We start from the raw sequence: 24,624 nt of genomic DNA, 5'->3' as shown, positions 1-24,624 counted from the left end.
CCTGAACAGACCAATATCAGCAACGGAAATTGAAGCAGTCATCAAGAAACTCCCATCACACAAAAGCCCTGGACCAGATGGTTTCACAGGAGATTTCTACAAAGCATTTAAGGAAGAGCTAACCCCTATCCTTCACAGACTATTCGAAAAAATCCAAACTGATGGAAGACTCCCAAACTCTTTTTATGAAGCCAACATCATCCTAATCCCAAAACCAGATAAAGACACAACGAAGAAAGAAAACTTCAGGCCAATATCGCTGATGAACATAGACGCTAAAATTCTCAACAAAATATTAGCAAACCGCATCCAGCAATATATTAAAAAGATCATCCACCATGACCAAGTGGGATTCATCCCAGGGATGCAAGGATGGTACAATATTCGCAAATCAATAAACATAATACATCACATCAACAACAGCAAAGACAAAAATCACATGATCATATCAATAGATGCGGAAAAAGCATTTGATAAGATACAGCACCCATTTCTGATAAAAACACTCAGCAAAGTGGGAATAAAGGGAGCAGTCCTCAACATAATTAAGGCCATATATGAGAGACCTACAGCCAACATCACACTCAATGGACAAAAACTTAGAGCTTTCCCACTAAGATCAGGAACTAGACAAGGATGCCCTCTCTCACCACTCCTATTCAACATAGTATTGGAAGTCCTAGCCACAGCAATCAGACAAGAAAAAGCAATAAAAGGCATCCAAATTGGAAAGGAGGAAATGAAACTGTCACTGTTTGCAGACGACATGATAGTGTACATGGAAAACCCTATAGACTCCACTCAAAAACTACTCAACCTAATAAATGAATTTGGCAAAACAGCTGGATACAAAGTCAATACCCAGAAATCAAAGGCATTCCTGTACACCAGCAACGAAACTGCAGAAACAGAAATCAGGAAAAAAATCCCATTCGATATAGCAACAAGAAAAATAAAGTACCTAGGAATAAACCTAACCAAGGAGGTAAAAGACCTGTACTCAGAAAACTACACAACACTGAAGAAAGAAATTAAGGAAGATACAAACAAATGGAAGCATGTACCATGTTCATGGATTGGAAGAATCAACATTATCAAAATGGCCATACTACCCAAAGCAATTTATAGATTCAATGCAATCCCTATTAGAGTACCCATGACATATTTCACAGATATAGAACAAACATTGCAGAAATTCATATGGAACCATAAACGACCTCGAATAGCTGCAGCAATTTTGAGAAAGAAAAACAAAGCAGGAGGGATCACAATACCTGATATCAAACTGTATTACAAGGCCACTGTAATCAAAACAGCCTGGTACTGGCATAAAAACAGGCACATAGACCAATGGAACAGAATAGAGAGCCCAGAAATAAACTCAAGTCTATACGATCAATTAATATTTGACAAAGGAGGCAGGAGCATAAAATGGAGCAAAAACAGCCTCTTCAACAGATGGTGTTGGGAGATCTGGACAGCTACGTGCAAAAAAATGAAACTCGATCACCAACTTACTCCATACACGAAAATAAACTCAAGATGGATAAAAGACTTAAATATAAGCCGTAACACCATAAAAGTCCTTGAGGAAAACATTGGCAGGAAAATCTCAGACATTCCACGCAGCAACATCCTCACAGACACGTCCCCTAAAGCAAGGGACATAAAGGAAAGAATAAACAAATGGGACCTCATCAAAATAAAAAGCTTCTGCATGGCTAAAGAAAACAGCACCAAATTACAAAGAGTACCAACAGTATGGGAAAACATATTTGCCAACGATACCTCAGACAAGGGCCTGATCTCCAAAATATATAAAGAACTCATTCGACTCCACTCCAGGAAGACAAACAACCCAATTAAAAAATGGGCAAAGGACTTGAACAGACACTTCTCCAAGGAAGACATACAGAGGGCCCAGAGACATATGAAAAGATGCTCAGCATCACTAGCCATCAGAGAGATGCAAATTAAAACCACAATGAGGTATCATCTCACACCAGTCAGAATGGCCAACATAAACAAATCCACAAACAAATGTTGGAGAGGATGCGGAGAAAAGGGAACCCTTGTGCACTGTTGGTGGGAATGCAGACTGGTGAGGCCACTGTGGAAAACAATATGGAATTTCCTCAGAAAACTAAAAATGGAACTGCCCTTTGACCCAGTAATTCCGCTGCTGGGATTATACCCTAAGAACACTGAAACACCAATCCAAAAGAACTTGTGCACCCCAATGTTCATAGCAGCACAATTTACAATAGCCAAGTACTGGAAGCAACCGAAGTGCCCATCAGCAAACGAGTGGATCCAAAAACTATGGTATATTTACACAATGGAATTCTACGCAGCAGAGAGAAAGAAGGAGCTTATACCCTTTGCAACAGCATGGATGAAACTGGAGAGCATTATGCTAAGTGAAATAAGCCAGGAAGTGAGGGACAAGTACCATATGATCTCACCTTTAACTGGAACATAAGCAATAGAAGAAAAAAGCAAACAAAATATAACCAGAGACATTGAAGTTAAGAACAATCTAACAATAGCCAGGGCGGGGGTGGGGGGTGGGGGCGGGGATAGTGGGAAGAGGGTATTACAGGAACTACTATAAAGGACACATGGACAAAACCAAGGGGGAGGGTGGAGAGGGGGGAGGGAGGTGGGTTCACCTGGGGTGGGGTAGAGGGATGGGGAGAAAAGGCATACAACTGTAATTGCATAACAATAAAAAAAAAAATCAAAAAAAAAAAAAAAAAAAAGATAAGGGTCCAGACCTGAGATGAGTCTGGTGCCTAAAGTTTTATAGCCCTTTAACTAATTGACCATAATTCATAGTAAGCCCTCAAAGGTCTCTGTAAGTTATGTATTGTTTAACCCTTACTGGCTGACAATGATTAATGAGCTTTATCTGTATTCCTGTGTGAATGAACCTAATAAATGCCCTTAGAAGAAAAGGCTCGGGGCCTTTCTCCTTTGAGAGATCAGCCACCTCTCCTCCCCAAGCAGATCATGTCTTGGTAGACTTATTCTTCATCCGTGGCGGACGGGGGCTGCGATAAAGCTCCCCGACAATGATTCATGTGCTTTAGGAAAGAATGTATATTTTGCTTCTTCTGGGGTGAAATATTCTGTAAATGTTAATTATGTCCATTTGATTTATAGTGTAATTTAATGCCACTATATCCTTGTGGATTTTTTGCTTGGAAGGTCTATCTATTGTTGACAGTGGGGTATTAAAATCCCTTACAATGATTGTAGTTCTGTCAATTTCTTTCTTGAAGTCCTTCAGGATTTTCTTTGTATATTTAGGTGCTCATATATTGGGTGCACATATGTTTACAATGGTTATATCCTCTTGTTGGAATATTCCCTTAAGTGTTATGTAGTGACATTCTTTGTCTTTTGTTATGGCCATTGTTTAGAAGTCTATTTTGTCTGATATAAATATGGCCATGCCAGCTTTTTTTATGTCCACATGCATGGAATGTTATTTTCTATCTCTTAACTTTCAGCCTGTGTGAATCTTTTGTTCTGAGGTGGGTCTCGTATAGACAGCATATATGCAGGTCATGTTTTCTTATCCATTCAGCTCCCCTTCATCTTTTGATTGGAGCATTTAATCTATTTACATTTAAAAGTTATTTTTTTTGGTAAGATTTTATTTATTTATTTTTAGAGAGAAGGGGAGGGAGGGAGAAAGAGAGGGAGAGAAACACCAATGTGCAGTTGCCTTTCATGTGTCCCCTACTGGGGATCTGGCCTGCAACCCAGGCATGTACCCTGACTAGGATTTGAACCAGTGACCCTTTGCTTTGCAGGCCCATGCTCAATGCATTGAGCTATACCAGCCAGGGCTCTAAAGGTTACTCTTAATAAATATTTTTTATTGCCATTTTTCTCTTTGTAATTTTGCTCCTCTCTCTATTACTTCTTCTTCCTATTTATTTATTTATTTATTTATTTAATTGTTGTTCAAGTACAGTTTTCTGTCTCCACCGCCCCCCTCACCCCCCCCCCCCACTTCTTCTTCTTAAACCCGTTCCTTTAGCATCTCTTGCAAACCTGGTTTGGTGGAGATATACTTGTTTAGCCTCCCCCTGCCCCCCACCTTTTTTTGTCTGGATGCTCTTTATCCCACCTTCCATTTTAAATGAGAGCTTTCCTGGACAGAGTAGTCTTTGCTGTGTAGGTCCTTGCCTTTCATTACTTGGAATATTTTGTGCCAGTGTCTTCTGACTTGTAGTGTTTCTTTTGAAAAATCAGCTTAGCCGTATCCCTTGCATGTTACTAGCTGATTCTCTCTTGATGTCTTTAAGATTCTCTCTTTGTCTTTAAACTTTGGCATTGTAATTGTGAAGTATCTTAGGTTCATCTTGATTGTGACTCTCTGTGCTTCCTGAACTTGTATGACGTTCTTTTTTTTACCAGGTTAGGGATGTTTTCTGTCTATTTCACTAAGTTCCTTGAGAATATTTATAACCACTACTTTGAATTCTATGTCGGATAAATTGCTTGCCTCAATTTGTTTTGGCTCTTATTCTAGGGATTTCTCCTTTCCTTTGGGTTTTTTTTCTTCGTCTCCCCATTTTAGGTGACTTTTTTGCTCATTTCTAGGTATTAGGTTGATCTGCTTTGACTCCCTGTTTTCATGGGGTGGCCTTCTGTGGTAGGAGTCCTGTGGGACTCAGTGATGCAGCCTCCTTGATCTCCTGAGCTGGTTGCTCTAGTGATGCCCTTTATGCAGTTTATGTGAGCTCTCCTATTGCATTTAGGTTTTGATTGTTTTCTCATTTGTTGGTAGTTTCTCTCCTCTGGCTGGCAGACTGAGAGTCTCCATCCCCTCCACATCTTGTATGTTGTTGTACAGGTGCTGACAGAAAAAAACAAACAACACTGAGAACAAAACCCACACCAGGAAAAATACCCACTAACATAAACAGCAATATCAACAACAAATGAGCAAAATTAATAAAGGTAGAAAGAGGATGAGAATAATATAAGAAAGAAAAAAGAATATGAGATGATTAAAGGAAAGAAAAATGATTTTTAGAGGATAGAGGAGAAATAATAAGCATAAGGAATAGAAAGAGGGCAAAGAAAGAGAAAAAATAAAATTTAAAAGGAAATTAGAAAAGAAGAAGGCAAAATGGAGTAAGAAAAGCTAAGAGTAAAATATGTGATTTGAAATAAAAATAGTGAAAAATAGGAACAAAATTGAAGAAAAAGAAAAAAATGTTAAAAACTATGTGAGAGAAAATAAATAACACAAATAATGAAAAGGACAAGGTGGAATTTATCTCAGCAGAGTTTAGGGCTTGTCTGCTGGCTTCTCCTTCTGGACACAACTCTGATGTTCTAAAGCTAGTGTAAACCAATGTCAGATGATTTCCCCATGTAGCTCTAGGCTGTCTGTTCGAAGCTACAAGCGGTCCACAGTTTGTGGCTGTCTCCTTTAAGCTTGATGCATCTGGGGTTGTCCTTGCTGCTCTGCACTACTGGCTCATGGGTGGGTCAATGAATGACCAAAATCACCACATGTACCACCTCCACCTTCTTCTGCCTGTGGTCCTGCCATTAATCTTAGTCTAACTGCTGATCTATTTCTGAGAGTGCTTCTGGTAGAATCAGGAGAATGGGACCCCTGTATTTCCTGTGGGAGGTACTGTTCAGAATTCAGGGAAGATGGTGGGTGTGTTCACATGTTTGAGTCTGTCCTAGATTATTTCCATTAACTCAACAGGGTAAAGACCCTAGTGGGAAAGCAAGTGAAGCTTCCAGAGCCCAAAGTTTGGGTCTGATGGCATTCCTAGGCTCTCAGGTGAGATGGAAGTGCCAATCTGGTTCCTGGGAAAGTATATGGAACTGTTATGCCCTAAAACCAGCATCTAACACTGCTGAGTTTGCCTATGTTGCAGTCTCCTGAGTAGCGGATAAGATGCAGGTTGGGGGAAAGTAAGAAAGATGCTGGGTGGGGCAAGCAGGATTTCAAAGGCTGTGGCAAGCAGGATTCCAGAGGATAGGTTAAGGAGGCTTTCAGGGCTGGGGCAAGTAGTTTTCCCAAAGGGTGGGGTCATTATTTTTCTCTTGGGATGGGCTTGCTTTTCTCAAGAAAAAAATGGCTGCTGCAGTATGGAGTTATATTCCAGCACTTGGAACACAGCAGCTGCTCCCCCAAGTCTCTCCTCCAAGCTTCCCACAACTTCCGACCATGCTGCTCTGCCTTTGCCCAAGCCAAAGGTTAGTGGCCGGGAACGTGAGACCTGTGTGTTGGCCCTTTAGAACAAAAGAAAGTAAACAAAAAAGGTGGCTTAGTCTCCAGTAGGCTCCATCTTTCTCCAGCAGGTAAAAAAAACCCATGGCCTTTCACTGCTGTGTGCTATGTGGGCAGGTGATCCCAACACCGGTGCTCTGTGCTTGGGAGCCCAGTCTAAGGTCCAGGCCTCACTCCTGTATGGGGGGAAGTTCCATCAGCTGTGTGGTCTCTGTGGCCACTGCCCGTGAAATTGGTACCAGCCTATGCTCGTGAAAACAGTGTCGGCCCTTTCACACCCCTGCTCTTTCTAATAGTCACAAGGTGGTTTCTGCCCATTCTTGGTTAAGTATCTCCTCCTCGGGTAGTCCTCAGTTGTTTATTTTGTGTGGATGTTCTCTGTATTTTTATTTTTGGCTTGGTTCTGAGAGGTGGTATGAGATAAACTCTCTTACTCAACCTCCATCTTGCCCCTATATCATCTTCTTTATAACAATATAGCACTGAGCCTCATTATGTTTTGGTTTGGGTACTCCTGGTTTGCAAACTGTCTTTTAAATGTATACACAATAAACTTTTCCTAATTAGTACTTAACTAATTCATTGGTTTTACTTCTGTTATTTTTGAACATTTGACACATTCATACCCTGGTGTTATTCATCTTTTAAAAATTTCCCTGACTTATTTCACTTAGCATAATGCTCTCCAGTTCCATAAGCCAGATGGTGAGGGACAAATACCATATGATCTCACCTTTAACTGGAACATAATCAACAAAGGAAAAAAGCAAACAAAATATAACCAGAGACATTGAAATTAAGAACATTGTAACAATAGCCAGAGGGGAGTGGGGAGGGAATAGTGGGGAGAGGGGTTTACAGGAACTACTATAAAGGACACAAGGACAAAATCAAGGGGGAGGGTAGAAGTGGGTAAGGGAGGTGGGACTGGCTGGGGTGGGGTGGAGGGATGGGGAGAAAATGCAGACAATTGTAACTGAATAAAAATAAATTAATTAATTAAAAAAATTTCCCTGACTAATTTAAAAGAATTTATTTTAGCTGACACTTTTAAGATATTTCTTCTCACTAATTTAAGTTTGTATATTTATTAGCAATACATTTTCTTTTATTAACTGCCTATTCATATCCCCTTTACATTGCTATGTTCACCTGGTTTGTATTGCTTTCTTTCATTGCATTAAATAAGATATAAATACATTGTTGTAAAGAGACAAATAAATACATTAGCAATTTCTCATAGGCTTTGAAGTAACTAAGATAATGCTTTGACCTGGCAGTCCTGAAGAGCACTTCACACTCAGAAGCCCACCTGCTCATGGTAGTAATAATGATGGAGAGTGTGATATTGTGATTTGTAATATAAAATTTATATTTTGTCTTTCCTACCATTTCTGATACAGAGCTCATAAAACCCTTGGAATTTCCTGTGATGAGAATGATCAAGGTTTACCTTGCTATCTTAATGAGGTGACTTTTGGAACACCTGTGGATGGGGGCTAGTTGCTAGGAAAATCTCCCACGTGATTAGAAGTCTGGCACTTTCAGCCCCACCTGCCTGATCTTTAGGAAGGGGAGAGGAGCTGGAGGTTGGTTCAGTTGCTGATGGCCAATGATCTGATCAATCATGCCTATGTAATGAAACCTCCATGAAAACCCAAAAGGACAAGAGTCTGAGGGCTTCTGGGTTGGTGAACATGTGGACATTCAGAGAGAGTGGTACACTTGGAGAGGGCATGGAAGCTCCATGCCCTTTCCCCATATATCTCTTCCATATGGCTGTTCCTGATTTTTATCCTTTTATAATAAACCAATAATCCAGTAAATAAAATGTGTTAAATAACAAAAGTTTGACTGAGCAAATTTGGAGATCAAATTGGCTTTATTCAATGATTCATGAATTAGGGCAGTATCAAATCGAGCAAATAGAAAGAAGCTCCGAGGAGCTGTACAAAATGGAAGGTTTTTAAAATGGGGTGGCGAGGAGTGGAACAAGAAAGTCCAAAATGAAAAAAGAAATTATTTCAGTCAAGGCCACCACTCTTTGGGGGTCAAAAAGTTCTGTTTAGGCAGATTGCTTTACTGGTGCTGACCAGAAAATTCTAGACTGACTGTTTAAGATTACATTCCTGGGCAAGGCTGAACCTATTAAACAAGAATTTTAACTTCCACAGCTGAAAATCTTTTTGAAAGAAAGGGTTTAGTAGGCCATTATTAGCAAAAATAAATACAAAAATAATAGCGGTTTAGGACATGAAGTGTAAACCACCAGCAGCCGGGCTAGCTAGAAAAGACAAATATGTCCATCATCCCAGAGTTTTGCAAGTGTTTTTGTCCATCAAGTAGAGAGGAGAAAGATGTAAAGCCATTCTGAAAAGTTTACTAGCTATAGACAAAGGGGATGGGAGAAGGCTAAGAAGGGCTAGTTCTAGGGTAGGTCCAGCAGAGCCCACAAAGCACATGTGTAAACGAGTAGGGGCTTCTGAGGTTCCATGATGCTTGGCTATTGTCTCTTTTTAGGTCATCTCAGAAGTAGCCACTAGAAGTTAATTTTAAAATTCCAACACACATTACACAGTATGAGCAATCTTTTGTCAGAGCTGGTCCATAGCTGTTAACAGGCTAACTGTTCTCCTTCTCTCACTGTCAAGCCACTGTAATTTTAATTTAGAACATCTCAGAATTTTTGTCTTGTCACTGCAATTAGGTTAGGTATTAAGCCTTTGTTTGGTGATGTGAGCTAAGCATAGGTGACTTTATTTGGGACTTGTTATTTCTTTTTAATAAGTGTTCCTAAGTTTTGTGAGCTGCTCTAGCAAATTAATCAAACCCAATTTAGGGGTTGTTGGAACCTCCAATCTATAGCTGGTTGGTTAGAAGCACAGCAACTGGCATGTGAGGTGCCCATGTGGGATTTGACACTATCTCCAGAGGTAGATGGTGTTAGAATTGAGATGAATTGTAGGATAGATACCCAGCCAAGTGTCTGAGAATTGCTTGTTGGTGTGGGGAACCACCCCCCAATAAATACATATGGGAATTGGGGACAGAACCTGATGCAGATCTCGTCCCGCAAGATCTGCTGTTGAGGTTTCAGTATTCAAACACACATACACACGGACTATAGAAATCCGGTGGGGGAAAAGGGGCTACGTGGCCACTCTCCAAGTTAGAGAGAGAGACCCCTTCACCCCTGCCTGGACAGGCTTTATTGTTTTTCTAGGCCTCCTACATCAAACATGGTCCTCATTTATTATTCATAGGTTTGTTTGGGGTGGTTATCTTTGCAGACACAGGAGAGGATGTCGCTGAGTACATCAAAGGGGGATATTTGCAATGTAAAAGGAGAAATGGTCGAAAAGGCTTTGTCCCATACCTGGGGGGTCTAGCCCAGATTCTGGGAAGATAAAGATACTCAGTAAACATTTACTTCCTCAATTCAGGGTGAGGGAGTTTTTAGCAAGAGCAAGTCTCATAGCAGTCTAAGTACAATGCAGGCCTGATTTCCCACTGGAGAACTTATCCATGGACGTGGGTCCTGCCCGCCTACTTCGCTCCCCACTGGTTTTCCAAGTGGGGGCTGAGCCACATTTCCCACGCTTGGAACGGTTCCCCACAAGAACCCTTTAGTAAGCAAAAATGAATTTTGTTCCAGGGAATCTACATTTAAGGAAAGACCAATGCAGCCAACACCCTCCCTCCCTGAACAGGGACCCAGAAATCACATAGACATAAGTCCGCACTCCAGTAATAATGTACTTGAGGATGCACACAAGCTACCAGCACTGCTTCCATAATTATAACTCATTTGCCCAGTGATTGCCCAGATTTGGAAAATTTATCCCCTGGGCACCTTGTTTCCACCAATGAGAGTGGCACTGTGTCAAGAATCTGGAAAGAAGTTGAAGAGCTGGTCACAAGCAGGCAAGCCAAACATGAAGCATGGACGAAATCACATTGAGGCTTCAAAGAAAACTCAGTATTGTCTGACAAATTATGTTATGCTATCACCAATGGCTACCCTTCATGCCATGAATATATACTCATTCTAACAATGTCACTCTTACTGAACTACAGGTGATAGCTGGCATGAGAGGAGACAAAATAAACTTGAACTTAAAGGAAAACACTATACTGTACAAAATCCTCATCAAAACAAATATAATGAAGTTAAGAACAATCTAACAATAGCCAGGGGGGAGTGGGGAGGGGACAGTGAGGGGAGGGGATTACAAGAACTACTATAAAGGACACATGGACAAAATCAAGGGGGAGGGTGGAAGTGGGGGAGGGAGGTGGGTTCAGCTGGGATGGGGTGGAGGTATGGGGAGAAAAGGCATACAACTGTAATTGAATAACAATAAAAACTAAAACAAAACCCAAAAAACCAAATATAATAAGTGTATTTGAACCAGAGTTCACAAGCCATGTAAAATCAAACTTATTAGCTGGTATGTCATAAAGGAGAGCTTTCCTTTTTTACTCCCTTTTCTCTTGTTTATGAATTTTTATTTATTTAGTGGGTTATAATAAATTTCAGATATTATTGATGGCACAGGGAAAATAATTATTTTAAGTAGTTTTTAAACACTCTAACTGTATAATTAAAGGAATCTACTCTAAAACAGGGGCTGGTAAACTTTTTCTGTAAAGGACCAGGTAGTAAACAGAGTCAACCCTTATCATTTGTGGATTCCCATATTTTCAAACTTGCTAAAATTTACTTGTAATCTCAATGTCAATACTCACAGCACTTTTGTGGTCATTCATGGACATGTGATGAGTGTTGAAAAATGAGTCCCTTGACACACATGTTCTCAGCTGAACACAAACAAGGCAACCCTCTGCCTTATTTAGGTTCTTATACTATAACCAAGTGTCTTTTCGCATAGCCTATTTAATACCACGTTTTCTCATTTTTGTGCCTTTTATTGGTGATTTGGCTGTTTAAAATGTCCCCAAGTATAGGGCTAAAGTGATGTCTAGTGTTCCTAAATACAAGAAGGCTGTGATGTGCCTTACAGAGAAAATACATGTTAGATAAATCTCATGCAGGCATGAGTTATAGTGTTGTTGGTCATGAGTTCAATGTTAAAGAAATCAACAATCTGTAAAATATCTATAAATGGAAACACATAAATCAAGGTTATGTATTGATTGATGAAAATGTGACTAGACACTTGCATGAAACTAACCCAGTATTTCCCATAGGAGCAATGGTTCCCTAACTCAGTGTCTGCAACAACTTTATAAAAAAACAACTACTGTGAATAATAAGAGTCAACTGTATTTTAGGTTCTACAGGCGTTTCAATCTACTAACTACTCAATTCTGCCCTTGTAACTAAAATGCAGCCATAGACAATACATAAATGAGCATGGCTATGTTCCAATAAAACTTTATTTATAGACACTGAAATTTGAAATGCATGATTTTCACACCTAACAAAATATCCTTCTTTTGATTTTTTTTAACCATTTAGAAATAGAGGCACCATTATTTATTCATTAGCTATACAACAGGTGGTGGGCCAAATCTGGCCTATAGGCTGTACTTTGCCAATCCCGGTTTAGAACTACAATCTAAATTGTTATTTACTAGCATTACTGTTAGTAAATAATATTGGCAATGCAACTTTAAACTATTTTATGGTAAATCTAGGCTAATGCAAATAAGTAAATGTCAATATTACTAAGAACCAGGATTTCTAAAGAAACAATTGTTAAAGAGACAGAAACATAAAAGAAAAAGAAAGAATAAAACCCAGTAACGTTAGCATGAACTCATGCTTTGAGTCTTAGGCAAGTTTCTTGCTTTCCTTTAACAAAGAAGAGTGCCTGACCTAGAACCCAAGATATTTGACTCCCTTAATCCTGGGGTATCTGCTCTAACTCATGGGGGAACTCAAGAGTTGGAAAATTTTAGTTTCAGGTAATAGTTAATGAGCCCAGTAGTTAATGCATGTAAAAATCTATTGCTTCAGGAATGGAAGAGACGGCCATCTTAACTCCAGGAGACCACAAGCAAGTCAACTTTTGTGCTCCAGAAGAGACCATAAGCATCAAGATGGTATCTGAGCCATTGTGTTCCAGGGAGAGATGGTCCACCACCCAGGACACAGATAAAGAAAATCACCCAGGACACAGGACAGAGGACCCAGATAGAAAATCTCTGGTCAGCGGATAAAAGGATATTAGGGAAATTGCCAGACTACAGCTTTTATCTGATTAACCTCTATTCTGAATTTCAAATCCCTTACCTACACTCTTTCCCCCTTAAATTCCAAATATCTTACCTACACTTCTTCCTTAAGCTGGCTTGAAAGGAAATGTAACACTGTCTGTTAGTGTACATAACCCACCATCTTCTCAGATCGCTGGCCATCTGAATAAAGTGCCTCTAAAGATTCAATCCCTAACTGAACAACAATAAAATAAGTAAGAAAAAAAATTCAATCCCTGTCTCTGTTTATTGGCTATGGTAGTGACAGGCAGCACCAACACCAACCTTTCAGGTTTCACAGCCATACTGCTTCTTTTTATGTAAAAAAAATTTTTTTCTCTTAGTCTAGGACTTCTTCAATCTTCCCAACAAAATCCCCTCAATACTAAGAAGGAAGGAAAGCCATGGGAATCTGGGGCAGAAGAAAATCAACTACTCCACAGCAGGAATACCCTTTGAAAACAAATTTTCAAAGTTATGCTTGTTTACATTTTTCTCCACGATAAACCTGACATTAAATGTAAAACAAATACATAATTATCCAGAAAAATCAGATTTCCCATCAAATCCTTCAGTAACATTTATACTTCTAGATGCAACATTCTTTTCTCTATTTCAGCATTGTGGAGAGTGAGGCTCTGAGTCACATTAGTCATCCAGATAGCCACCTGTTACAGTTCCACAAGGACATATAGAAAGTGCACATACTCATTACACAACCAGGTGGGCTGTTTCTCAGGCACACACTGAGCGATTCACACTCACGGTTTGCAAAGGAAAACAAATCTCTCAATACCGTCCCATACTTAGGACAAAGAGGTCGGATCCCTGCCTTCTCTGGAAGGCTACAGGATTACCCGGTTCTCTCAGTCCTTGGGCGCAACTGATGCTCCACCCCCTGAGGCTGGTCACGCCTGCGCGCTTAGTGCTTGCAACCCGAGCTCCCAGCAAACCCTGCGTGTGGCCCATTAGGCCCCTGGGGCTGTGGCGCCCTCCTTGGTACTGGGTAGCGGTGTGTAACGGGTTCGCATACCCAGGTGAGCAGTCCTGGCACAGAGCGTTGGTTCCGGCCTGCCGTAGGAAAGGCATTGCGGCCAGAGGATGTTGAGGGGAAAGGCGAGGCACCACCACAGAGCGTTGGGAGCTCCGCATTTCAGGTCCAAGTGTGCGTGAGAACCTCGGTGGTGTAACTGGGGGGTGGGGGAGGCAGGTATGGCATCAGCACTATGTGCGGTCGTGAGGCCATGTTTAGTGGGAGCAGGTGTTTGTGTCACGGAATTGGGTTCAGAGCTTCTTGTGTGATGGAAGGTGGCAGGGGCTTGTGTGACTACGGCCCTCAGCATCACAGCTTAATCTCTGCCTTCTCGCCCCAGGAGCCCAGCCTCAGAGAAATTGTCCCCTAGTCAGATACCTGGGCGCCCGTGAAAAGATTTCCGGCAAAAAGACCCCATCTTGGGATAAGAATGTTGGAACTGAACGTGCCCCTGAGGCTGGCCCTGGGCAAAATTCCACTGCACTTCATCCTCGGGTAGCCGCGGACCCACACATACTCACATACGTAAAGCTCCGAGGGGTCCAGCTGCAGGTCTCAGTACCACGGAGTTCCCTGCATGCAATTGCTATGAAGTTTCCATTACCGCACATCCGTGACTTGGACTTTCCTTCTTACTACACTCTGGATTTGTGTGTATGGTGGATGGTGGGGGTAGGCGTGGTTGTGATGTGCCCTGATTTAGCCAGGCTGGGCTGGGCTGCGAGAAAAGCCTGTTGTCTTAAGATTCCCTACTTCCTCAGTCCTATCAAATTTTAAGAGAAGGCCTCTGAGGAGAAGGAGAAGGAATGAATTTCTATTGCCCATTTAAAAGTTAAGAGCAAGGCTAGAGGGTATTTCCTCGTGTTCTGTGAAATGCATTTTTATGGTTTAGGGCATGGCAACATTTGCTTAAATGGCTTTTGAGTTGATATCTAGGACCCCTCCCTAGTGCCTATCTGCACATATTCATTTGGCAGATAATTCCATTACTTTATTTTTATAACTCTGTTTAAAGCTCTTAGAACAGTGACTGATACTTGTTCCTAAGTACTTAATAAACATTAGCTGTTTGTTGTTATATAATGATTTGGGGCAATTCCCCATCTGCTCCAGTGGATCAGGAAAAATGAAAATATCAAGCTAATTGTGTTGGGTATTTCCTAGTTTAAAAAAATGAGATGCTCTAATGGTCTAGAACAGGAATTCTTCACGATAGGTAACTTAAATCTGTTTGGGGCTTCCAGGGAACCAGAAACTCCTCGAAATTATATGTAAAATTGCTGCATATATTTTTTAATGTGCCATTTTTCTGGGAAGAAGTCTATAATGTAATGAGGTCATCAAACATGACCCAGAAATATTCAGATCCACTGGCCTAGAATCAAAGACTAGTAGTATCTGAGAATATTCTTTGAAATAATTTTATATAAATTATTGTTTAACAGTAGGAAATTATTAAACAAGTCACACTCCATTCATGTCATGGGCCTGTAGACTCACATTTCTTTAAACAACTGGAAGATACTCCTCCCCAACTCTGTTTTTTATTTTATTTGTATGGAAATAGTTTAATGTTTGTTTCTGATGAGAAAATTAATACAGGTTTATTTTAGAAGGAAAATTGCAAAGACCTAAGAACTAATAAAGAAGAACAATTAAATTACCCATAGCCCCACCATCCAGAGTTAATGAATATTAATATTTTTGTTTGTTTTTCTAAATATTTTTCTGTGCACTTGTGTACATGTTTACTTTGCAAACTAGAATCACAAAAAATGATTATTTAAGGAGATAAAGACTGTCCAACACTTAGAAAAAGGAATCCAGTGCAATCATAGAATTTATTATATTTCTATGCCTGTACAGAGTAAAAGGGAGTGAAACCATTCCCCTCTAATTTGAAAAGTCTTTCAAGAATTTATACCTTAGGGCAACAGATTCACAAGTAAGATATCCCTTCAGAATTAGAGAGTTTTTTAGTGGTCCAAGGTTACTTCTAAGTACAGATTTATAATGACAAGAAAAAAGTGGTAGTAGTGATAAATATTCAGACATGTTATACAGAAGAACTTGGTCAAACATTTTTGTGTTCAGCATGACACCTTATCAAATCAAGTTTCTTGAGTTTAATGATGCCAGATGGTGTCTCTTGAAGCTGCGAGGGATGGAGAACAAGGGAGGCCTTGCTCTGTTTCTTGACTTTTGTGCGTTTTTTTGCTAATATTATTAAGAAAAATTACATTCCAAGCCTGATTCTAAAAGTTATTGTACTAAAAATGAGCAGCCTTGAAAATCTCAACAAGTTTAGTATAAGAAAAAAGAGATGGGTATCCTAGTATTAAAATTACTATACAAAGTTACTAAAGATAACATAAAAAATTTTTAAACCTGTAAATTAAAAATTATTATCTTTAATAAATAAGGGGTCATGTAATTTTTTATATTATTAAGTACTACTAATAAACCATTTTAAGTATTATATGTAGTTTATTTAAAAATTTTTTTATTGATTGATTTTAGACAGAGAGGAAGGGAGAGAAAGAGAAAAGAAACACTGATTTGTTCCTCTACTTATTTATATATTCAGTGGTTGGTTCTTTGTTTGTTTCTATTTGTCTTTTAGTGGTTGATTCTTGTATATGCTTTGACCAGGGATCCAACTCACAACCTTGGTATATCAGGACGACACTCTAACCAACTGATGTACCCGGCCAGGGCTGTATGTATTTTATATGTATTATATTACTTAATATCCACAACATCCCCATAAGATAGATACTGTTATTATTCTTCCCATAGTTTATGTAGGTGGAAACAGAAGCACTGAAAATTAAGTAAATGTCCAAAATGCTAGTTGGTAATTGTCAGAGCTATGATTCATGTCCTGGATCCTGACAACAACCTGTGTTCTTTACAAATGAGAGTCAACCTCCTCCCAGCATTGTGCATAGTTTTAGTCTGCCTGTTGTACTTGGCAATTTATTTTGGATGTATTTCTTTCATTAATATGAACCAGTGTCATCATTATCAATACTGTGTAATATGCCATCATATAGAGGAATATTATTTAGATTTGTTGCCTGTATTAGGTATTCTGACTTTTGGTTATAAATTATTCCTTGATGAACTTCCTTACATATGTCTGTGTACTTTTACAAATGTTTCCTAAGGATAAATTCCTAGAGATGGAATTTCTAGGTTGAATTATCAGACATGTATAACATACAATATACCAGATCCGGTGCTAGTACTTGGGGTAAATACAGTGATTAAAAAGACATGATTACTATCCTTAAGTTGCTTACTAAGTGTTTATCAAGGTAGATAAATCGCTAAGATAAAGGTCGGTTGAAGAAGTCAGGGGCAAGAGGAAGTGACTTTAGCTCAAGACCCTGAGGGTTTCCCAGGCACTGATTTGCTCCTTCAGCTCAGTTGGCTGGAACTGCTTGGAGAATCCAGTGGCTGATAAACAGAAACTCTTGCAGGAGGACAGCGACCTCTTGGTCCATTTGGAGGGTGGGGGCAACCACCAGCATCCTGAACTGACTGTATTGACAGGGTGCTGTGTCTAGGGGGCACTGTCTACAGCCTGCATTGCCTTGTCTGGACTTCCTTTCCCCAAAGGAAGTCAGACCAAGAAGCTTGCAGGACTTGAGGGACTTGAACAAGCATCAGTCAGTCAGTGTACTGGCTTCTTGGGGAACCCCCGCCCCCCCACAAAAAACCATAACAAATTAAAAAATGTCAGATGGCATGGCATGGGAGTTCCTGAGAAGGAGATATCATCTGATTTTGGCATATATTGTCAGATTTTGACCAAATAATATGAAACCCATGTTGGGGTCTGGGTGAAAAAGATGAAGGGATTAAAAAGTACAAATTGGCAGTCACAAAATAATCATGGGATGTAAAGTACAGCATAGGGAATATAGTTAATAATGTAATAACTATGTATGGTGCCAGGTGGGTACTAGACTTACTGGGGAGACAACTTCTTAAATTATATAATATCTAACCACTATGCTGTACACCTGAAACTAATGTAAAATAATATTGAATGTCAACTCTAATTGAAAAAAATTTTTTAAAGTAATAATAACTCTATCCCTCCCCCCCCCCGAAAGCCCAAAAAACAAACCCATGGGATTTCTTTGGAAGTAAATGGATTTTATATGATAAGCCTTATGCCTCACAGTTTTTCTTCTCATAATGTTAATGCAAAGTGAGACCAACAGAGCAAGAAGATTCAGTAGCTCTTTGGAAGCTATCACATGGCTAAAATTAATGGTTCAGAAGCAAGATCAGAAAGTTATGAGAGGCAACAGCAGTGACATAAGGCATTAGTTGGGGATGTTCAAACATTCTTTTTTAGGCAAAACTCCAACATACATGAATAAACCTAAAAATTATTAGTTGGATCACATATTGGGAGCCGAAATAAAAACATAGCTTTTTTTCCTCCAAGTTCAAAGGACTTTAAAAAAGCGAGTCTTTTTCACCTATTTGAAGAAAATTTCCTATTTGCAAAATTGTAAAAATATGTTTTAAGAGTATATATGGACATATAAAAAATAATGTAAGCAAAAAGAAAATTAAGATTATAGAGTGGAGGCCCTGGCCAGGTAGCTCAGTTGGTTAGAGCATCATCCTGAAGCACAAAGGCTGAAGGTTCAGTCCCCTGTCAGGGCACATACAAGAGTCAATCAATGAATGTATAGATGGAGTGACAAATTGATGTTTCTTTCTCTCTCTCTCTCTTCCTTCCTCTTTCTCTCTAAAATTAATAAATAAAAAGATTACCATGTGGAAATAAGCAGTTTTTGCAGATTTTTCTTATCTGTTGATGCCTGTTAGTGCCTCTTTATGCTTGTATATGTGTACTTTACAAATGTAGTCATGATGTCCATTTTATTTTCTAAAGACTGCCTATCTTGAATATTTTCTAAAGTTAGCTTTTAGTGATTATTATGCACATACATGTGTGTATATATCCCACAATATAAGATCACACTACCCACAACTGTTGTTAGCAGCATTCTTCACTCAACAACAAGTAGTAAACATACTTGTATCTTAGAATTTCACTTTGTATTAAATGGAGCAAAGCAGGCCTGCAAGGCTTTGAAAGAGATTCTGCTTTAGAGGATGTGATCCCTTACCACCCTTGGAATTTACATGTAGGGATTAGATTTGTTCAGACTCTCTCAAATCCTTGTGTATGTGTGTTTATGTTGGGGAAATTAAACGGGGAAAAAACATATTAATGAGTCATTTAGAGAGTTTTGAGGCTTATCTGATCTCATGGCTTCCTTTTCCTCTTCCTAGCTCTGACTTCTGTGAACTCTGGTTCTCCAGGCAAGTAAACCCCAAGGACCACTGACCAGTTCTTGAATTTCTAAACTATGGCCCATGTAAGTTACTTTTTTTTTCTCTTCTGGTTATACTGTTATATTAAGGTCCTGTGAACATTTCCTTATCCAGAAACTTCCTACCTATCTAAGAACCTTCTCCCAGTTCCTCTAAATCCAGTGAGGGATATGGCTAAATAGTGCAATGCCTATTGTATGAGTCCTCTTTTTTCCAGTCATTGTTCCTGTATTCATTGAACAAACATTCTCCATCACCTATGTGTGCTCATTCTTCTGCTAAGAGATACAATGGAATGGAAATGAAATCCCTTGAAGGGGATGTTTGACCATGTCTAGTGAGTTGCTGAGAGGATGGGCACATCTGACTACTCATGGGAAAACTGAACTTTTCCATACTTTGAGTTTTCCATGTATATGAGATAAGATTTGCTATGGGTTGACCTTAGCCTCAATATATGCTGAGATCTTATACTTTGTGAGGCATTTATGACTGGGTAGGAATGTGGTTGGGTCTTGCATGCGGAGATCAGGAATCTACTCTGGGAATCCCTAAGATTTGTATACCAAGAATAGGATTCAATTTGTAGTTGAACAAGATGTGGTTATCTGGAAGACATCTTTGTGATTCTGGATGACCAGTATCCAGAATCTATGTCAGGATCCTCTAACTCAGGATCAAAGAATGCATACAATGAGGGAATGGAAAATGATAGGAGGTAAGAAGATTGTGTAGATACATAAATAGTTGTAGACCCTCAAAATTGAGGACATTGAATATTTTGTATAGACCAAAAATATTTAGATAGGGAAGAGTGTATTCTCATATATCCATTGCACAATTATACAACCAATTTTATTTTGTTTATTGAAGAATCTGTCATTAGTGGCAAAATGCTTATGATATGATCAGATTCAGCAGTGAACTTGGAAGAAATGAGTTAATTGTGTTTAGATCCTTTCCTAACAGATATTATAGGGGACTTTTTTTTTTTTTAAGTCTGTTCTTAGGGAGAAAAAGTAGAACAACTCACATTCTTGAAAATTCATGAGTGGGACGTATAGCAGGCAGAAGGCTTATGTACAATATTTCATTTAACTGGAAAACTGGTTGTTTTTTTTTTTTCTTTCCCAGACATGTTTGAATAGTTAAGATATGCCAGAGTATATGGGAGGTTGTATCTGTAGCAACAGGATCCTTCAAAAACACACAGGCCTGCTTCTTCCGGCACAATCATTTTCTAACTCATTATGTTATAGGCTTCCAGCTCAAGCCTGTTTGCTTGCTTAGTCCATTTCCTCCAGTATTTCTTCCATCCTTTCTCCTTCCATCTTAAAACAAATTTTCTTTAATTTTAATTGTTTTATGTGGTTTGTTATTTCAGGGATCAGTGATATTCAGTGATGTGTCCATAGTCTTCTCTCAGGAAGAGTGGGAATATCTAGACTTGCAACAGAGGGACTTGTACAGAGACGTGATGTTAGAAAACTACAGCAACTTGGTCTCATTGGGTAAGGTTATCTGTCTGTGGTAGTAGAGACTGTTCTCCGTAATGTCAGCTTTCTTCTCTGAAAGTTTCAGTGGTATTTTTCTTTCTTTCTTTTTTTTTAATTGTTGTTCAATTACAGTTGTCTGTATTTTCTCCCCACCCCTCCATCCCACCCCAGCCAAACCCACCTCCTTCCCCCACCTTCACCCTCCCCCTTGGTTCTGTCCATGTGTACTTTATAGTAGTTCCTGAAAACCCCTCTCCCCACTATCCCTTCCCCACTCCCCTCTGGCTATTGTTAGATTGTTCTTAACTTCAATGTCTCTGGTTATATTTTGTTTGCTTTTTTCTTTTGTTGATTATGTTCCAGTTAAAGGTGAGATCATATGGTATTTGTCCCTCACCGCCTGGCTTATTTCACTTAGCATAATGCTCTCCAGTTCCATCCATGCTGTTGCAAAGGGTATAAGCTCTTTTCTGTCTGCTACGTAGAATTCCATTGTGTAAATGTACCATAGTTTTTGGATCCACTCATTTGCTGATGGGCACTTAGGTTGCTTCCAGTACTTGGCTATTGTAAATTGTGCTGCTATGAACATTGGGTGCATAGGTTCTTTTGGATTGGTGTTTCAGGGTTCTTAGGGTATAATCCCAGCAGATGGTGTTGGGAGATCTGGACAGCTACATGCAAAAAAATGAAACTCATTGAACAACTTACACCATACACAAAAATAAATTTAAGGTGGATAAAAGACTTAAATATAAGTCATAACACCATAAAAGTCCTAGAGGAAAACATTGGCAAGAAAATCTCAGACATTATACGCAGCAACATCCTCACAAACATGTCCCCTAAAGCAAGGGACATAAAGGAAAGAATAAACAAATGGGACCTCATCAAAATAAAAAGCTTCTGTATGGCTAAAGAAAATAGCATTAAAATGAAAAGAGAACCAACAGTATGGGAAAACATATTTGCCAATGATACCTCAGACAAGGGTCTGATCTCCAAAATATATAAAGAACTCACACTACTCCACTCCAGGAAAACAAACAACCCAATTAAAAAATGGGCAAAGGACTTGATCAGTGGTATTTTTCAAGAAATCATCTAAGTTTCTGCCCCCTGTTCTCAAGGGAATGGTTTGAGCTTTACTTGTTTGGAAGTGAGCACCTTCACTAAGTGTTTCATCTTTCCCATCCTTAAGTGGCTTCAGGCCTTTTTTAATCATGCAAGGGCTGGATTTGAAATCTGGGTGATTTATAGCCTTATCAGTGTCAAAGAAATCAGGTTTCACTTTGTGTTTGAACTTAGAATTGCTATAAGTATGTTGTTATTTGTTGGTATACCTTTCAGGAAAATAGCTACACTTTGATTCTTGGTTTTTCTCTGGCTATCAAAAGAACAGATAATTTTTGTAGTGGTAAGTTGGATCAATTTACAGTTTTTTACAGATCAAGAGAATACGTTGCTTTTGTATTAAACAGATTTACTTTTACCTACTTTTATGACTGAAAGTTAAATATTAAAGAACTTTGCATTTAATATTGTATGAGTATCCTAAGAAATAACAATAAATGCCTCAGGAAACTTCTTGGTTTTCTTTTGGCAAAATAGCAATAACAATAAATAATAGCTAATAAAATATACATAGCATTTAGTATATACATTGTAGGCAATGCGTAGATATAGGTATAAATTAATTTAACCTTCAAAACAACTGTGTAAAAGAGATACTATTATTATTCCTATTTTCTGATGAGGAAAATAAAGGAGGTAACTTGTCTAACTGGGATGTGGCAGAGGCAGGATTTGAACCCGGGCATTCTGTGCCTTCAACTACTATAGACTCAAGAAGAAGTACTTGTATGAAATATAAACTAAAATAAGACCCTTTCCTTCTGTTTATTATGTAACCTTAATGTGTATATTTTTAAACTGTCTGGTCCTTTTTTGTTCTAAAGGCTTTATCAATTACCATTTGACTGATAGTCAAATATAACCAAGACTAAATCAAAGTAATTTTGAATTTAGTTTTTATTTTTATGTCACCTTACATTTTTTTCTTCTAACTAGGATGCTTCATTGCTAAACCAGATGTGATTTCCTTATTGGAACAAGGAAAAGAGCCCTGTAAAGTTGTGAGAAAAGAAAGAACATTATATTCAGGTGAGTAAAAACCAGTCAAGCAGAGGAAGCCATCACCAGAGGAATCTACTCAACTACTTAGGGAAGAGGCATACCCTTTTTAAAGTCCTCTTTTTTTTACAGTTGTCTGCATTTTATTTTTATTTTTATTTTATTGATTTATTTTTTTATTCAGTTACAATTGTCTGTATTTTCTCCCCATCCCTCCACCCCACCCCAGCCAGTCCCACCTCCCTCCCCCACCTCTACCCTCCCCCTTGATTTTGTCCTTGTGTCCTTTATAGTAGCTTCTATAGGAGCTACTATGAAAGTCCTCTTTTTAAAGGCACATGGCCTGAAGAGAAAAGGTCTGAGACCTGGGGAGCAAATTAACATCTTCGCTGGGGATACTGATAGTACTACTTCTTATGTCATTTACCACTCTTTTTGTTGATGTTGTTCTCTCCAATTTTCCTTCCCTTTGAAAAAAGGGGATAAGGTATAGAGAGGTGCTCTCTTTGTTTTCTGTTTATAACCATTCTATGTATATTTGGATTCAGTTGCTTTCTTTTCTTGCATTTATAGATAGACAGACCGACCGCCCTCTGAGTGGTGCCCTCGGTTAGACACTATTGATACAGTAGTACAAAACCAATAGAGCCCCTGTCTCCATTGAATTTATCTTGTAATAAGAGAAACATAGTAACTGTAAATAAACAGAAAATATAATGTCAGGTAATAAGAAAGTGCTGTGAATAAAAGTAAGCAGAGTATCCCTGGCCAGGTGGCCCAGTTGGTTGGAGCATCATCCTGTACACCAAAAGGTTGTGGGTTTGATCCTCAGTTGGGTGTGTATGGGGAGACAACTGACTGATGTTTCTCTCTCACTTCCTGTCTAAGCATCTCCACAGGTAAGGATTTTAAAAAAGGAAAAGGAAAATAAGCAGAGTAAGGGAATAGAGAATGGTGTAGGATGGGAAAGCCATTTTAGTTATGGTAAGGGAGGTTTTTTCCCCTTAACTTTTCTCATAGATTTTTAAATGGGAAATAAAATACTACAGAGAAGAATATGCTTGACATTGCAATACTATATGTTTTATCAGCAATAAAAGTTTTATATGAATTTACTCTTACATAAAATAATATGAACAGAGCCACTTCAAAATGGTGTCAGAGCTGCCATCCCAGAGGAACTGCTTTGGACATCTTACCCCTCAAACCTTCGGAATGTTAATGCTGGGCAAAATCACCTTTGGACTGGGCCTAAAGCAGCCTTGTATTCTAAACAACTGTTTACAAAGTTAACAAAGAAACAGACATTATGACTGAAAATTAAGAATAAACTTTATATTGAGCATGACTATTTCAGCTTATGTGAACCAATAGAAATTCCTTCCTTCTATTGATGTATTTGTGCTCTTCTCTCTCATACATATCCTTTGCCTTCACACTCTTTGGGTTTCTGTCTGAATCAGTGCATCCAAAAAAGCTATTCTTTTGTTTCTTAAATAAATGCTACTTGCTTCTTACATTGGCCTTTTATTTTTAGGTCAACACTCTAGAAGATAGATCTGTGGATCCAGTATATCATTCTTATTTGTGCATATATGAGCAGGGACCCCAAAAATCGGAATTATCTTCTGGAGGGTGGGTGCCTTGGAGTACAGGCTTCCCCCCCCCGCTAGGTGAGTGTTCTAGGAACCCATCTGTATCCTAGATGGGTTGTTATGAGAGGTTGCATTTGCCTTCACTGAATTTTTTGAAGACTCAACGTGTTTGCCCATTTCATGATGGGTGATTTATGAGTGTACCTGCTCACACCATGCTTCATGTTCAGCAGTTTTTGACTAAAAATCAGCATAAGCCCAATGCCCCACCCTCCCTATTCACCCAGTCAAGCCGTGAGCAACTTTTTTTTTGTTTCCCTGGATAAAAATAAGACCTCAAAGGGAAGCATGTTGCCAATGTGGAAGAGGTGAAACAAAAAACAGCAGAAGCACTAAAAGGCATCAAAATTGATGAGTTCAAAAACTGTTTTGAGCAGCAGAAAAAAGTCTCAATAGGTGTATTGCATCAAATGGAGAGTACTTTGAAGATGACTGAAGTTTAAA

The 24,624-nt window shown here is 39.0% G+C and overlaps 1 protein-coding gene across 1 annotated transcript in view; it reads left to right on the top strand.

Moving 5' to 3' along the window:
• The first annotated feature begins 13,441 nt into the window (after positions 1 to 13,441).
• The window catches only part of LOC112320147 (zinc finger protein 420), a 109,020-nt gene continuing 97,837 nt past the window's right edge, over positions 13,442 to 24,624 (top strand). The window contains exons 1-4 of the mRNA XM_045185566.3: positions 13,442 to 13,533; positions 18,855 to 18,940; positions 20,281 to 20,407; positions 22,463 to 22,555. Coding sequence (XP_045041501.2) covers positions 18,932 to 18,940; positions 20,281 to 20,407; positions 22,463 to 22,555 — 229 coding nt within the window. The 5' untranslated portion in view covers positions 13,442 to 13,533; positions 18,855 to 18,931. The remainder of the gene's footprint in view (positions 13,534 to 18,854; positions 18,941 to 20,280; positions 20,408 to 22,462; positions 22,556 to 24,624) is intronic.

Source organism: Desmodus rotundus, chromosome 12, assembly GCF_022682495.2.
Source record: "Desmodus rotundus isolate HL8 chromosome 12, HLdesRot8A.1, whole genome shotgun sequence".
Lineage (NCBI taxonomy): Eukaryota > Metazoa > Chordata > Mammalia > Chiroptera > Phyllostomidae > Desmodus > Desmodus rotundus.
This window is presented reverse-complemented; position numbering and strand designations above follow the sequence as displayed.